The following is an 18,208-nucleotide window of genomic DNA, read 5'->3' as shown; positions in this document are numbered from 1 at the left end:
GTTAATTATTCACGCTAATTGTTTGCGTTGCATAAATTTGCGATAAATTATATTATTCACGATAAATTGCTATACAGCTAAACAAATTATATTACCTATTAAAATTGTTCAAATTAATTGCAATAATCACGGGAATTTCACATGTGTTGTTTATCCTAAAATAGAGCTTCGTGTAAAATCAGAAGGAAATGACTTGGCAGTTCCTTTCAACGAGTGAACCTCATACTGGCTAAAAGCAAATATAAACGTTTTCTTGTGCACGATATAGAAGCGAGAAAGCCTATAAGTTGCCTAAACATCAACAATCGTCGTGCATTTGTCGTTCTTTGTGAGACATTGCTTGTTGTAACAATACTGTATGCAATTTTTATCGTGAGATGAAATTTCTACAAAAATTTTAACAACTCTATCAAAAATCATATATTTACATACTTTCTACATTTGCCTACAATTTTTTATTCATATAGTTGTTTAATATATAACGCGATATCGCGTAAAAGGTCGTAGTTCAAAAGATCAGAACTACGATAAAATAATGAGATATGATACTGAAGAATAGAAAAGAATGAAAGATGATAATAAATTGATAATAAAGACGTACATAAATTTATGTACATCTCGTAAATCATTAACTTTCATTCTCTTCTATTGCCGTTCTTTTGTTAAATCTTCTATTCACTATGATCGAAAATGTTAATATTATACCCTTTTTATTTCTCTCGGTATATATTCATGTACATAAGTATAATTTTTATCGTTACGCATTATAATTTTCCGGCGCGATCGATCAAAAGCCAGATTTCGATTTTGATTCGAAGCTATCGGATCGAGATTCGCTTCAGGAATCAGGATCAAACGGCACGGGGACGCCGCGCCGTCGTGAATGCGAGGCATATACATACCGAGCGGAATTCTCGTTGGCCAACTGCGATTTCTCGGTGTGGAACGGCGTGCCAAATGTCATGACAGAGCAAGTGGGCGGCGGGCGTCGCTGATGGGAATGCTCGTCCCGAGTATTATCCTTATCAGCGGTGCGGCCGCCGAACAGCTCGACTAGTCAGCTGATCGCGCGATGCTTCATCGCTTCGGTCAGCGTGCGCATAACGGCCGCAGGAATTTTCCCGTGTATCGCTCGACTGCCCTCCTCCCACGCGATAATCGGCACTTTTTCACTCCGTTAGGGTTCGACTCCGGATGGTCTGCTCTGAAGGGGAATTGAAATCGCCCGCTTCTTCCTGCTGTCACCAATATATTCGCTCGGCTTATCGCCTATCTTCTCTACGACGCGACGGGTTCGGGATTTGTCGGGCTTGCCTTTTAGGATAATTTAATGCCGCTTCGCGCACGCGAACATTCGTAATATCTTTGACGGTTAGCTGGAGGCGTTTAAAATCCTCCTCTATAAATTCCGATTCACCGATCTTTTCTACCAAAGGTAAACACACGCTCGGCTCGAAGAGCGCGTCCTCGTTCGCCTCGGAGAGCGGAATTGGGTATCCGGTTCGCGCTGGTCGGCGTGAAGCGGGCCTCTCTTCACGCGTACGTATAACACGAGAGGCGGAGGCCGGTGTGTCGTGGTGGTAACGGTATATCGCGAAGAGGCGTTCGTAGATTTACCGGAGCGAGCAGACGAGGTGCAACGACCGCGGCTGATCGGCGTCCACCGCCACACTGCGACTTGTCTCGTTTCGTGTTGAATATGGGTATGTTTATATGAGGGCACGCGGTACAGCGATACGTTATTGAAAATTTCAGCCGCTTGATCCCCCGGCGCTCATTTATTTTTCATCTCGCGCTGAATGTGCGTTCCCCCGTTCGAGCGCGTCTCTCGACCCGCTCCAAAATTAAGCTAGTTGCCGACCGATCCCCCAGCTACGCGAGGGGTATATCCCAAGCTGCTTAAGCGCGTTATCCTATTCAGCTTGTGATCGTCACTTGAGCTCAGCTATCCGCGCAACTAATCCGCTGCGCCAATTTGTCTTGTCTCGGAATGGATATTATCTATCAGATTGCCCGTTATCCGTTTCGATTCGTTTCGAAGATTAAACGTCTTGATCCAGCTACTTATCCCGATATCTCTTCAATCAAGCTATCCTACTGTAGCTCGCGGTTACGGGCTTGCTCGATTGTTTGACCCGTTTTATCTTGATTCTCGTCGCTACTAGAATACAGCGTTGAGCATCCTCTATTTAATCCAAGCTCCTCAGTTATAATAGTAAATTTTGTTTCGGATTATAGCCGTTCTTTAGACTTCCCAGTCACAAAACATCCGCACTGATTCACCTCGGGCAGGATTTCGTTAGCGGAGCACCAATCGGAGCACACAGTCGGAGCACGTTTCCGCGGTTTATCCCAGGCTCTTCGATGTCAATACGCAACGCGCTATTTGGAACGCGATTATCGTTTGGATCTCTCGCGATGTCGATGAGCGCAGTGTCTCGTTTCGACACTCCCGCGTGAGATATCCGTTCCCGTCGGGATATCGTGGCACGGTTCGTCTATCCACGTCGCTCGAACGTCAACGCGTATCCTCTCGCCAATGTTAAGCCTCGCGGTTGTACCGCTCTATCTCCTCGTGTCCGTCGACTGGCAATGTGCTGGCCGATGACAGGCGTCGCGGCGGGAGCGTCGAACGTGGTGCGTTGTGTGTCGCGCGTCGAAAACAGCGGAACGTAACGAGCAGCGTCGGGCTTTTCACCTGCCGCCGCGGGTCCTCGCTCGCGAACGCTCTCGGAGTAACGATCGCACGAGCGTATACGAGAGGAGGAAAAGGGAGAGAAGGAGAACGGGCGGGAGCGGGAGCGGGATCGACCGACCGCAGCCGAAGTGCAGCGAAGAAGGTCTGGATGGATACTGGGTATGTATGTACACCGGGTACCACTAGCTCGTGTCGCGCCTGGCAGCCGACCAGCCGACTGACTCCGGCGAAAGAGGATGAAGCCGGGCGACGTGGCTCTGACGCCGCCGCCGCCGCCGCCGCCGCGGGGCTTCGCCGCCTTCGTCCCGCCACCGCCGCCACCGCCGTCACCACCGCCACACTGTTATCGCCATCGCCACCCCCGGATCGCAGCACCGCTCTGATGTCGCCAATGCCGCGAACCGTATATATCGGTTCGCCGTACCTTCAACCCTCGCCGTCATATATACCCGTATTCCCGTATTCTCAACCTGCGGCACGAGGAACACGTGTCGGCAAGATAAAACTATACGTGGGTAGGCGATTCGCGAACCGAACGGGGCACGACGTCACGTCGCCGGTATTTCGAGAGACAGTCGATTTTAACCCCGCTCGTCCTAAAATAATCTGCGGATAACGGCTGCGCGCAGAATCTCATATTCCGCAATGTAGCTTAACAATATATAATGGTCCATTATCCGTGCTAAAAACAAGATACGGAGCACGATGCACGTACTTTAAAGACAGATACAACACGTGAAAGTTGAAGTTTATAATAAGCGGGTAACACGTCGCGGTTTAATTGTGCAATAATATTGTGTAACGAGCGATTCACATATATTAAGGACATATCAGGATATATCCACGATATCAATGCATACAAGGCGGTTTACGAGCGCGGACATTAATACGTGATCAAAACTCTCTTCCCGCCCGCTCGGACATGATGATGCAAACATGTTGGGTTTACGGATGCGACAACGACGTCACCGGAATAAGAGAACACCTGTTTGTGCTCGTACAATAGCACACTGTCGGCAGCGCGAGCTTTCATACATACATATAGACACGCTGATATACCGCGTCCGTGGTATTTGAATGAAAATAAGTAACGCCCGGAGGATGCAAAGTTTGTATAAAATACAACATCGTTCGTGTCAATGCCACTTCTCGATATTTATTATTCCATTCGAGTTGGACGCAACTTCGCTTCGCGTCCGAGCTCATTTGATTAACAATGAATGAGCATTGATCGGCGCGATACAACGCGAAGAATTAATATCTAAAGCGTTCTGACGACCATTTCAACATCAGTAAAATTTAATCACAAAGCTATGCAATGAAATATAGATACAATATAAACTTTTTATGTTTTGCGCGGCTTTCATAACGCGGAATTTATTTTTTTATTTCTCGAAAAAAGAGATACTTGAAATTAAAATAAATTCAAGTTGATATTTCATAAAATTTGTCGATCTAATTTTCCCGAAAGGTTTCCTTCCAAGCTGAATAGGAATCCTCATATCGCGGTGAATTCGTGAAATAGAAGCTTTTTAAAAACACTGCGAAAAGCGAAGAGAGATTGAGTAACGTTTAAAAAAATTGTAACTGTCACAGATATCGATATTATTTCTATTGAGAGATATCCACTAAAATATCACCGCTCTCTCACTCTAATGGAAGTTCGCCGAAAATTTTCGGCGGATAACGGATATCGTGACCGCGCAAGATCGCGAGATAAATCAGTGGCAGACGTGAATCTATGACGCAATGCTGTGGAATCCGTCGGGTGTGTCCGACGTCACGCTATTATTTTCAACCTCACGACCTGCCGAAGCGCCTGACCTATTCCCCCCCTCCCCCAAGATACACCGAGACATTTCCAAACGGATGGATTTTACGGATCGATAAGAGGTTGCGGGGGATAGAAAAAAAGCTCTCCGAGACGTTGGAGCTAAAAAAAGGCGAGGCAAAAAAAATCACGGGTAAATTGAGGTAAAGGGTAATCGACTGTCTTGCCTGCCTCATAACACGCGGGTGCATGAACTGTTATGCATAATAGGCCGCTCCACATCGTAATTAAAGCACTTTCCTACGATCAATTAAGTAATCAATGGATTAGTAAAAACGGCTTGTTAATTCATTTGCGCGCGGCGAATCATTACACTCGCGAATTAGAATTCGAGATACCGATGTGCGAAGGAATCGCTTAGCGCTTTAAATATATGGAAAGTAAACGGAGCGTGAAGGCGAGATTGCCACGCGGCGAAGTTAACTCCATAGATCCTCTCAAAGACCTGGAATTCACTGAAATCCTGTTGTACTCATATTCCTTTTTAGTTCCTTGATTTCTATACGTTAAATCTCTGTTCGATATAACAAGTTAGATATTTTGTCGTAAATATGTCAGTTTTATTTTACGAAATATATCGTTGCTTTCTCTCATGTTTCCGTCGAAGCTCGTTGCGCTTCATTTCTCAAGCTCTTTGTAAAAATAGGAGGTTATCTCTTCGCGTATCTGCAACACGAATGCAATGCTAATGACTGGTAGTCAGTAATTTATTGAATATATGCATATGGCCATTTCTCGAGTAGACCCGAAGTTCCGCGGTAGATTTGCGATAACAAGTGCCGAGTTTCGTATACACCTAGTATTACTATCCCTCGCCTTAATGTGCGTTCGCCAACTTGCACGGTAGGATGAAGCCATTAATTACGCCAGAACGAGCTTGAAGTTGATGATACGAGTAAACGCGACCCAAGACACGATGTTATAGTATATACAGTTATTTTATGTAGCAAATGCATCATTACGTATTGCTCGTTATCGATATAACAATTATCACGTATAGACGTAAAGCGTATTTCAACAAATTGAAAAATTATTGCAGTGCATTGTGAAGAAACATATCCATAATAAATTTCGATTTTTGCTAAATACAAATTCGTTACTAAATGGTTTAGTTTTTTAAGGAGATTCTTAAAGAAGTACACGCGCAAGATATCATCGACAAATAATTTTTCGGTGGTGACAAAACTGCCTAGGAATCTCTGATTGTGAGTCAAGCTAGTTATTATAGATCGCGACTGTGGTAACATTTTTCTTAGCTACCGGAAGGAAATACATCGGAGAAAAACACAAGCGGGAGACGCGACTGAGTGAGTTAACTCAAAATAAATCCGACACTCATCGTTCTAGTCACATCTACTTGGCAGATCCCTCGTCTTCAGTCCGAGGAAAAGAGCACATTTTAACTGAGCGGGTGAAGAGCGGCTTCAACTAAACTAGTTTCTAGGATACGTTAGTAAAAATATCATATATATTTTAACAATTTCTTGTCGAAACAATAAGAAATTTACAGTTTAATAATTAAAAACGTTTTATACTCATTCCTATCTTTTGCGATTAATCGAAATCGCATAATATGCATGATAAGCAATTTGTGTTATTTATATAAATATCTAGATTTTTAACTACTTATATATGAATATTATTAATGCTCCGACTTTTACGTTGTGAAAATATGTATTACGAGTTGTTCAAATAATCTACAGATTCTGAGACATCCAATGTATGAAAGACTGCGCAAAAATTCCTGATGGCGATGAACGAAAAGTTCTCTTCGAACGTGGGTGTTTGTTCGATCGAGCTTCATGCGCCGCGTCATGACCGAGATGCACAAGGACGAAACTGCCACTGCAGTCGCAGGCTGCGCGACTATGTATCGTCGAGCGAGCAGCGGCAGGAAGTAGTGCGAGTGCATTATGATAATTATCATCCGCTCGCTGGAGCAAAAGCGTGAGGCATCCGATGTTCTACTTGCGCAAGATCAAAAAATATTATTATTCCATTAAGTTCAGTTATTTAAAAAATAATGCTTAGTCTTTTTTCGGGTAGGGGAGGCCAGGGAGAAAAGTAATGTGGGATGAACGTAATAAACGCGATTATACTAAAAAAAAAAAACATTCATGTATGAATTTGCCTGTTGCTATGTAACATTTTTTGAATGCTCCTCCTACCTCAGTATAGCGTTCGAAACTCAATGATAAAAGGTTGTGCGTTTATTGCGTCTATGCCGTAAAAATAAGGTCAAAGTAAATACTTTGTGTTTTTTTAGGTTCCCCAATATTTCATGGAAAACTTAGTTTATTCCCTTATTTATTGTTTATTATTTATCAATAATTATTCCTTTAAGTAGTTTAGTACACGAAAATAATATTTAGACGTTATTTTTTTTATAAAAATGATCAATTCTGGCAAATGTATAAGTCGGGATGAAAGTAACAGTCTGTTATTTTTGTCCCGAAAGTAACCACTGTTATTGGTGTTGATTTATCCATTGATTTATATACAAGGTGTTTCCTAAGTGATGTCGAAAACTCTAGAAAGTGATTCTGCCTACAATAATTCTTGTATATACGTATAAGAAATAATGAATCAAGAATATATAGAGCTCAGAAATTTCACAGATTCAAACTTACATTTGAGTAACATTTTTTTACAATCTAGGAATGACATTCAAAAATTAATTAGGATTTATGTATCATCAAATAATATTATACATAGGATGAAAATAAGATGTTTCAAGATGTCGCGTCAAATTTCTGAACCGTATTTCGTGCGGATTATCCTGTTGTATAAGTCAAAATGAACAAGTTAATGCTTCAGTTATCACTTGCATTTACGCTCTTAATATGGTTCTATCCAAAGTCTGGCTCGTAGCCGAAGCTCGCGGCCACAAAACGATACGAAATGCAACCGCACCGAGTGGCATTCGAGAGCTCTATGCGGACTGCATGCAGTTTGTAGCTCGTATAATAACGCTCATAAAACTGAGATGATGGTTAATGCGAATTACTGGATGGTAATGCGAATTCAACGTATATATAGACCCCAAAATAATCGAATTAAACAAGATATATCGGGGTTTTAATTAATTACTCAAATTTCTCTTAATAGCAACGTCTATGGACGGGTGCAGTTAAAGTAAATTTAGCGTTCAAGATATACGTCAGTGGTAAGCAAAAAAAGTGAGTGTATCACTTAAAATTCGACCCTTGAATTTGACCCTTACTAAATTATGTTCTCCATTCATAACAGGCCCAATCGATCAATGAAACACATTCCACGACAACATTGCAATGAATAAAAAATTTACGATATAGCGTAGTATTAGATATGTAAATTTTTTCGTACACGTTTACAATATACTTTTCTGTTCTTTCACAATCTATTTATATTACTTCACACTATATCACATATCTATACTTACACGTCAATTAAAATCGATGCAATGCAAAAAGACTAAGAGCATCTCTTATTCACTTCGCCTTGGTTAACATCGGCAGCATGACGTAAAGATATCGGTTTTCCTACTTAGCATAAGAACCGAACGATAAAGCGACGTGTAATGCGCTCCGCACCATTTGACTAACGGCAATAAAATGTACTTCACGGAGACTGCAAGGGTCCTTCGTGATTCCTCCATCTCGCGATTGGAATGATAAAAGTCTTTTACGCGTTCACATGTGTATACGTATAAGATAGATCCGAGAAGAGAAGAATCAACGTTTCCCATTAGTAGGCCTCTCTTGGGGATAATAGCCATCGTATTCCATTAATGCGAAAGAACGAGGTAGAAATGTGTACCCAGACCGAAATAGGCCTAAGTAGGTACGCGATGTATTTTGGCGCTTGATTGTGTGATATATAGTTCGTTAATTTAATATACATATCTACATCATTTTACTAAAATTAGAAGTTTCCTTTTTATAACCTCGATGACGTGAACGGAATTATTTTGAGAACGATATCTCGAGTAATAAATATAATCTACAGAAAAATGCAAACAATAGTAGCAACAAATGTACTTGCTATATCTTGTTTTATAGTCGCTGCCCATCTCATGTAGATCTCCATATAATACGGATTCGTATAACACGACAGAAAAATTTTAGTATGTTTGTTTTAAAGTAAAATAGAAAATATATTTTACTGTTTACATCTTTAATATTCATTCTACATTTTTTTCATTTATTTTTACATCTTTTATAATATATGTGTTTCCATATGTGCATACGTAATCCATATAATGTATAATTTATGATTCGTATAACATGGATTCATATAACATGAGACGCATCCGTGTCTACTACTATATGAAAATCAAACATTCCAACTCATGGACATTCCTAACTGATTCAGAGTCGACGTAGCTGCCGACCTAAACAAAAATCGTTTTTAACGCGTGTCATCAGAAATGTGAGTTGGAAATAAGAGTTAAAGAATCATCCATCAAAATATTAAGATAACGAAGCTGCAAAGAGAAGGAAGAGCGGAACAAGAAGAAAAGTCGCGAACAAAGCGGAAGAACGAACAAAGTCGGACGAGACCGTTCGTGTTATTAAATGAGATCGCGAACCGAGGATTAAAAATACCGGTTCAGAGATAATTCCGCGTTCACGCCGTTTCTCTCGTTACATCCGTGAAAGAGTTACGTGTGCCATTCGGAGCTCGAGAAAAGGAAGCGGAACGGGAGTCGCGAAGCAAATTGTGTCTCCTCGCGATCCGTTTATCTCGCGATATCGCACGTGCTACAAAGTAAGAATTACGCCAACACCGGCCTAATAATTCTGCTTCTTTTTCGCACGCTCTACCGTTACGCGATTTTTCAGGGCGCATCAACACGGAGGCTTCCCCGCAGTATCCTTGAACCTTCGACTCAGGCCACTCTCGGCGGCTGTAAATTCTCCAAAAGTCGGAGATACCTGTTCGGTCACGCGAGGTACGGCATGCCGCCGATATTGCTATTGATAGCAGTACCTTTATCCCCGATTATATTTAACTCAACCTCGCCATCATATTAATTTCAGTTTATGACAAAAGAGGAATTAATGTAATAAATGATTTGCATCGGTAATCGGATTAGCATCTCATTATTAAGCGAAAAGCACACAATTGATGATGTTTATATAATTATCAAAACTATCAATAGCATATTTTTAAAGCAATTTTTTAAGTAGTAAAACAAATGACACATTAATTTATATCTAGATAGTTTTTATCTTTTTCGAATAATGCAAGTTTCCAATTACGAGATTTTTATAACAATCTTATAATTATAATAATTTAATCGATGTGCATCAATCGTTGCAAAAAAATCGACAACCTTCATTGCTTGCTTACTGTCAAATCAACAATATAATCATTATGACAGATACGATGTCGCGAGATTGATTTCGTGCTTAATGCAGCATGAACTCTGGACGTGAGATATCTTGACAAGCGTCACCGGTAATATTATAATTGACATATCAAGTTTGAAAATTAAATTGCGAATTTCAGACTCGAGACGTGACAGATTCTAGAAATAGGCCACCTCCCAGCGAGACATATGTGGACTTTGGGATGTGTGCTGGTGTGGACTCTGAAATTAGACACCCCGTACGAATTGTTTTCATAAGATATCAAGCTCGGCATATACGGTTGACATACGTCGTTTAGCAGACGGTTGTTGCGGGAAAAAACGAAGCACCACAGACTGATGCGTATATATACGGAAAATTCAAAAATACATTCTAGCTAGAAAAGGAGAAAAAGTTACGAGCAGCGTTAATGCAGCGGACTAACGTTACTTTTTTTCATAACATTGTCTCTCTCAACTCTTTGATTAAATTTTATTAAATAAAGAGACGTGAAATATGTCAAGAACGTTCAGCGGAAAACTCAACGTAAATGTTTTGCGATGTAACATGTGAAATTTGAATGAACTCGATTAGGACATCGCTGCATTTTTCAAACGAGCGTAGGAAAAGAGAATTATCCGGCCTAATAAAGCACCGCCGAGTTAAAATGACTATAAACACGCGTCACACGTCGTCGGTTTAAAAGCAAGGTAAAACGTAAAACGCACACGCACCAGAGGCGTGCATCGCACGCGTTTTCCCATCACGCGGACGCCTACAAGGTTTTAGGAATGGAGATCCCCTCGCATTCCGGGCGCTGAGTCACCCCGTAGATCCCACACGACGATCTCGCCACGAGAGGATCTGAAGCGTATGGCTATTGTCGTGGTCGAGCTAAGTTAAAACTCGATTAAAAGTGCGTTCGGTCTGTGAACTTTGCGCGCGTATAACAACGATATATACGAGGGAAGGTAAACGACACATTGATTCCAACGCTTCTGCGAAATTCAATATGCAACGCGACCACAAATGTTTGTGCCTCACGATTTCGACATAATTTCAGACGGATACCATAACACCGTAATTAGACCGTGTAACATAATATGGAAATGACGTTCAGTGGCTATCGGGTTGCAGTATGATATAACATCGTATACAAATTTGCACTTTCGCATTTGTGCTGAATTTCACGGGCCGTAAATTTCGGTATTCCGTACTTATCTCGTCGCGAGCGGCTTGAAAATTAGAAATATGTCCGCGAACGATATATGAGCAACCATATCTTGCACGGAGTCGGGCGTCAGTCTCTCATAAATTATTACTATTGTAGTTTTGTAATTGAGAGCAAGCGTGGCGTAGCAGACAGCGCACTAGTCTGCTAAACCAAAGATCTCAGGTTCGAATCCAGGCCTGGTAGAACCAAAATAAATAAATTGTATCGCTTGTCTCTCCTCCTCAACGGAATGGCAGCCCGTCAGGAGGTATCCCTTGCCTAGAAACCCCCTCTACCATGCCGTTCGGATTCGGCGTTAAAGCGGGGAGCACACACTTCTGCGCAACGCATAATGCGTAAGCATAAGAAAATTGATTGGTCTATTTCCTTATGCACATGTGTATGGACCAATCAATTGCTCCCCGCTTTAACGCCGAATCCGATGACTTTGGGGGAGGCCTATAAGTCCGACTCGGACTGTTGCGCCATTGAATTGAATTGAGTGTTGTAATTAAGATGGCCTGTGGAACACATCCGGCTCAAAGTATCATAAATCTTTATTTAAAAAAAGAAAAGATAATTCATACGTTTGTATTACGTTTTCACTTATATTCATTAGTGCTACCAATATAGATTAACTTTAATCTCGGTTTAATTTACTCTTTTTATCTTTTTCTAATTCTTAAAACTAGAAAAGGATAAAAAGTAAGTTAAACCGAGATTAAAGTTAATCTGCATTGAAATGGACATTAATATTCTCACGTCATTTCGGCGATATTACAAATGCAATGACATTACAAATCCGATATACTGTCCGCATTTCCTGTTGTTATACGCTATAGATAGGCGTTGTATATCGTTGTATTACACAACGATGCGCAAATATTCACGGAGCAAGTTTTCGTAAGATAGCATTGTTCTCGGACCAGATATCGATTAGGTATACAAAAAACGTGGAAGGAACTTGTTTACGAGCAATGAAAGTCGCCGAGATAATTTTGCGATCCTTACGTTCGCAAATTTTCAGATAAATTACGCGTTCTACGAAAAATGTTTAAAATCATATTTCAAGCGGGAGACATTTTCTCCAATAATTATAGTGTCCTACGTTTTAGAAATGTACAAATCAATGTTAAATTCATTATACGGTTAAAAATATCTGTATCTGGAAAGAGAGTGGAAGAATCTGATGCCTTTCGTGTGTCTTTTTCTGTCGCTACAAGCTGCGAAATGGGACGCATCGATCCGAGAATCCGCGCGCGTTTCGAAGTAACGCGAGAATTTATCGAGCTCTGAGAAACGTCCCTGGAAAATTGTCACTCAGCCGTACGAAAATAAGATCGTGTCATTAATTCGAGAATCGCATCGTGTTCTTTTCGCTTCGTTCGCCATAAGATAAAAATATATCTGGCGCCGAAGAAATTCGTACACGTATACGTAACTCAACGCATATAAAACATGTTGCAACAAATTATTTATAGTATTAGTCTTACATAACGCATGTCCCAGTTAATATAAAGGTAACGCAGTTATTATAATGTAACTCTATTCCCAGAAATATAGTTTTACGGCAAGTTTTATATATTTTTATTATTTTCTTTCTTTTTTTAATATACCTACGGGGAAGCGTACTGTACATCTTTCCATTTCTATCATACTTTTTCTCCGTATGTTATTTAAAGGTCTCGGTTTCTCTCTCGGCAAGCTCCCTCTTTATTACTGTATCTTTTTAGCACATATTCCTTTTATTATTATATTTATTAGATTTTTAGTTATTTTACTCAAAAAGATTTTTTGCTGTATTCATAACACAGCCCGTAGAAGTATAGATGCATAATTTGCTGCGCTTCGCCTATGTAAATAACTAGACGTTCTTTCATTTAAAAACATTTCACTGTCTCTAAAAATAATTTTATAAAAAAGGGACCGTGCTGTCGCAAAAATCAATATTTTCTAACTAACAAGATCAAGGAAAAAACATCGCTATTTGCATTAAAAACTCCAAACATAAATCAACACATTTATTTCTCAACAATAACCATAACTCAGCTTTACCTTCAGTTATGCACAAATACCAAAAAATGGAATAGCAAGTTGACAAAAGTCGTGGTAATATCGCGTGACGAAATTAATTTTCGAGATAACGGAACAGAGTATAGTCTTCGTAAATAACTGTGGGCCTATAAATTTCGGTTATAATATACGGCTCTCCTCTTCGGCTCGATGGAAACACTCGCAATTAAGTTGGCTCGCAATTCTTCTAATAATTTCCCAAATCGATTGTACCAAAGGCAGTCTAAATTTTTCCTGACAATTCTCTTCTCTATGAAAGCAAAGCTATTCGAAGCTATCTAAACGTTCTCTTCTAATGACCGAATAACCGAAATAACCGAATAACCGAATAACCGAACAACGAGCAACACTCTATACACTTCCCCAAATAAGTCGCATAATTTCACGAATTCATATTACATAGGAGCTGCCGCCCACGAGAAGACCCGCAGCTCGAGATTGATCCATCTTATGATGACGTAGAAGAAGACCAGCCGATTGATCGTGCACACGACTTCGAAGAGATCGTGCTCCGTGGGTATACCGTACAGGAGATCGCGAAGAACCGGCTCGTCGGCGAGGAAGCTCTTGCAGGATCGCTCGGGTTCGATCTCGCGATCAATTGTTTTACCTCCCGCTACGGAACATTTCCGCTTGACAGTCTTTAGATCCGCGTCATCACCGTCTCTCCATCTCTCGATCGCGCGCAAGATGGAATACACCTCGCCCATGATCGGCCCCGCGTCGATCGCTCAGAGAAAAAATGATCGTCGGCGTCGTCGCGTACACGGGGCTGACTAACGACTGATCACCACTCGTTCTCGATGCTTCCAGATGGTATTCTGGCAAGCCGGATTGACTTCTCGCGCTATTGCAACTTTCGGTTACCTAACTTGGCGTCGTCATCGGTCAAATGTGCTCCGTCTTGCGATTGCGAAATTCGCGACTGCAACGCGTGCTCGCGGACAAACGATCCGTAGACACACACACATATTATACGTGACGTAAAACTGTCATTAGATATCAAGCAATCATATTTGAAGTTTTAAGAAATCGCGACTTTCTAAAGGAAGTACAAAGGGGAACAGATTTAGAGAAATAAAATTAGATCCTGCGTTATTTTGCACCATAGAAAAAATTACTGCACGATTTATGATTTTGATCTAAAGAAACCGTCATGTTTCGAAGAAACGGAAATTGTAGTTGTGGGATACAAATTTTCGCGATTCATGCTCAAACATCAAGATTTGACGCGATCAAGAATTTTTCAATACAATTCTTGCTAAGAAAGACCAAAAGTTTCTCTTCAAGAAATATATTTCTCGTGTCGTTAGTTTCGGGAATAATCGCAGCCCTTTCTCGAGACAAGCTTAGAAGCGAGCTCGGGAAGCGAGTGCATGGTCTGGGCCGTTGACACCGTCGGTTTCTATAAATAAAAGGGCAACCTACACTGCATTCTAGAATCTGGAAGCTACGAAAATATCGAGAATGTCGGCTCAAGCGTATAATGTCGTCCGAGTTGTTTGAAGTAGCATAGGGTCAAAGGTGGAGCGCGTTAAACCAAAGGAGGCCTGAATCAAAGGAGGCCTTTATTAAGGCTTTATTGCTTTATTGCGAAATATATTATCTCATATTTCTGTATATAGATACTATACGTTATATAATATGATAAATATATTTTGGGAAAAAATTTATAAAGAATATCTCGTTTATCCGTTTCATAATTTGTAGATTTTGTATTTCTTTGCCAGGAAGGAAAATGAAAAAGGTGCAAGTACTCTACAACGAGAGCAATTGAGCAATTAGCATATTCAGAAAAAGCGCTATTAGATAAAGTTTCCTTATGTTTTCACTGTTTTCAGCTACCCGAAAAGTCTGCTTTGAAAGTTATCTTAGGAAAATGTTGCTCGGCAAGAAAACCAGCGCAATTTCGAGGACAAAAACGAATGTGCGAAGTCATTTGGCGACACTCTCTTCAATGAGACAATTTTAGAATATATACGACGCTAAAATCTCAACGCTGATGCACACAGATGTTCAATATAATGACGCTGGCTATATTTTATGATGTTATATAGAAACGAAATAATATATATAAAATATGTTTCTTTCTTTATTTTTATATTCTCTATAAAAAAACAGTTTTATTTACAAAATTGTCAATTTAATAAAACTTAATATATAAAACGTGCAGGAAAAAATGTATAAATGTCAGAAAATAACGTAAATAATAGCAATCGAATTAATTAATTTTAATCCAAAATATTATATTTGGTTATTAATAACAACGATTACCGTTAAATATACACGTATAATTGATAGAACATATTATTGTAATAGATATTAATTTATGTTAGTAATTTTGCTAAATGTAACGTTATACTTTCTATATTAATATCAGCCCGCACAATATATCTATTATAAAAAAAAATCAATTATCTTTTAAGCTGATAAATCATGTTCAATTCAAAAGCGAGCTTCTTTCTGACGACAACTGCGTTAAAAATGCGACTTGATTTCCTATACAACTTATTGTAAAAATTGCATTTTGCAGTCTGCCAAGAAACATCGGAATAAGAATCAGAAAAATATTCAAACTAGAGGAGCTTCTCGATAGTCGCGAATTCTATTACGAGCTATAATGCTATTGTGACGTTTCCGAGAAAATTGATCAAAGAGAAGCAAGGTAAAGGACGCAGCTGCTGAGTTAATGTACTTTTCATTCGTTTCTTTATGACAGCGAGCAATAAAGAAGTAAATCGGATCTTCATTGCACCTGCTCCTGATACGAGATTCACGCGAGAAAACTGTATTTTGAATTATTTATATATATCATATGCAATAAAATAAAATAAAATCAATACAATTTTATCATCTTTAATCAGGTCTGTCTCCTAGCTTCTAATCCAATTTCCTTTCACTATATTATTATAACTGTTTCGGAATGTAGTTGCCGGAAGTATCCTGTCCCGGAAATATTTCTCACGCGTATCTCTCCCAACGTAAAATAATTCTGTGGATGTGTTATCACACGTGCGAGTTCGCGAGAGAATCAATCCTCGATCGAGTGACGGTGCCGCGAATAATATCAAAGCGTCTATCGCGACGAGCAGACGGAGATCGCTATAACCCGTCAGGATCCATCTCGTCGCTGCTCGCATCACTTTCCAATAGGAAAACGGAGGTTGTGGAACTCGCTTCCTTGTTCGTCACCTATAGATACACGAAGAGACTGCGAATGAGGAAAGGACAATGCAGCATGAGTGTAATGCGAATGGAAGCGAAGAGATGAGCGAGAGGAAGGCGACGAATGGATGAAGAGCGTGTGAGAAAGAGAGAGAGAGGGACAGAGAGAGAGAGAGAGAGAGAGAGAGAGAGAGAGAGAGAGAGAGAGAAAGAGAGAGAAGAACGTGTATGTATATGTGTGCGTCAGGAGAAGAGAGAGATGCAGAATGGCCTGGCTGCTGCGGATCGATAGAACGGAGCTGCGTGATAGTCGACTTTCTACACGGAGAACCGATATAGATGCCGGGAAAATAGCTGTGAATGAGACACACAGTCTGCCTCATGATGAAGGCAGCCGGAGGAAATTGCTAATATGCAAGCTATCCGCGATCTGACTTCCATCGCGGTCTGTCAGTCAGTGACCGATTCCTTAACGAACCGCTGTGCTCTATATCACTATATTTTGCGAGATAACACGAGTGTTTAGAATGGCAAACAAATTTAAGGACGCAACACCAAGATCGAGAGCGAGCATTTAATCACGTTCAGTCACAATAAAACAATTATGTACCTATATTCCGTTTTTATGGCAATTTTATGGTAAACTGCCAATTGTGATATCTGTAAAAACGTCATTCTATTTTTAAACTTTTGATATAATAATATAATTGAAAGAATTCTTTATGAAGTATCAATAAATAATAATCTCTTGAACTCTTTAAGGGGAAAATCAGATTTCTGTTAATTATATCAAAACTTTGAAAAAGCTACTTCTAATTTTATAGAAGTTCAATTATAACAATTTATCCGACATAGATAAAACTTTAAAGATTTTTATAAATTAAATTCTTTTCAATTTCAAGTTAAATCGTAATCAAATATTTATTTAAAGTAAATTTAAAGATTAATAATATTCTATTACAATAAAAATCCAGCAACTATGTTGATTTAATAATCTGTAACTAAAATATCAGCCGAATTTTGAGAGATAATCGTATAAAGACTCGTATTTCCGATAAAATAATAAATGTACCCGTGGAATGCAATATACAGACGCACCTATATATAATTTCCTTTTCGAAACGCTATCCATTAACCTCTCAACAAGAGTGATGATTTAATTAGAAATGTCAGACAGCTTTACACACGGAAAATCCCGATGAATGTCGGGAATCGTCGCGAATGACATATGCAAGCTCCGCGATAAATGCATGCAGTCAAAGGAAATTGCACGTACGCGACGCTTTCGATACATGACGTATTTGGAGCGGACTAATCCAAATAGTATTCGCTAATAAAATATCCAGACGCGCGATTCTTTTTCCTTGAATAACTACGCATTTACCCTCGTGAATATACAGGCTGTCTTTCATCCACAGATTCTTTGAAGTGTAGATTTTTTCCGCATTCTAAAGTTAACATATACGTTTTTAAGGTAAAATCTTCCATCAAAGTAAAAACTGAGAATAAAATCTAGCAAAATTAAATCTTCAACCAAAAATGCCACTTGCCTTAGTGGTTAGAATATTATAGCGAGAGCACAGCTCCAAGCTACAAATTTTAATCACGTCTGAAAAAGACAAGTACACAGCTTTTAAACAGCCAGGGTTTAGCTCTTGGTTCTTTTACTATAATACATTACACATTTTTACTAAAATTGCGTAAAAATTAAACATGCAATCCGCAAGAAGTTGGCTTACTTAAATTTGAAAATTAAAAAGAATTTTAATATTATTTTAAAACAAGCTAACATTAAGGTAATATTAAAACTCGTAAATTTAATAAGAATGACGTAAATATCAACTGAATTATAGTGTAAATGTGAACGTAACTTTGATCCTCTATATAGAGTCTTG

General features: G+C 39.6%; 2 protein-coding genes across 4 annotated transcripts in view; both read right to left on the bottom strand.

The window, feature by feature from the left end:
- LOC143897411 (uncharacterized) overlaps positions 1-18,208 on the bottom strand; it is a 69,082-nt gene that overhangs the window by 44,601 nt on the left and 6,273 nt on the right. The window contains exon 1 of one of the 3 annotated variants that reach the window (XM_077406075.1): positions 903-2,971. The exons of 1 other annotated variant lie outside the window; for it this stretch is intronic. In XM_077406075.1, the coding sequence (XP_077262201.1) occupies positions 903-964 (62 nt within the window). In that variant the 5' untranslated portion in view covers positions 965-2,971. Of the gene's footprint in view, positions 1-902; positions 2,972-18,208 lie in introns of those variants that run through there. One more of the 3 variants, XM_077406074.1, reaches the window with a different exon arrangement.
- On the bottom strand, positions 13,084-14,376 carry LOC143897400 (uncharacterized). Its single transcript, XM_077406044.1, has 2 exons — positions 13,474-14,376; positions 13,084-13,440 (listed from the first exon to the last, which is right to left on the bottom strand). The coding sequence occupies exon 1, from the start codon at positions 13,856-13,858 to the stop codon at positions 13,544-13,546; it is 315 nt and encodes a 104-aa protein (XP_077262170.1). The 5' UTR covers positions 13,859-14,376; the 3' UTR covers positions 13,084-13,440; positions 13,474-13,543.

Source organism: Temnothorax americanus, unplaced genomic scaffold, assembly GCF_048541705.1.
Source record: "Temnothorax americanus isolate GAGA-0224 unplaced genomic scaffold, ASM4854170v1 Scaffold20, whole genome shotgun sequence".
NCBI lineage: Eukaryota > Metazoa > Arthropoda > Insecta > Hymenoptera > Formicidae > Temnothorax > Temnothorax americanus.
Note: the sequence above shows the minus strand (reverse complement) of the source record. Positions and strands in the feature narration are given on the sequence as shown.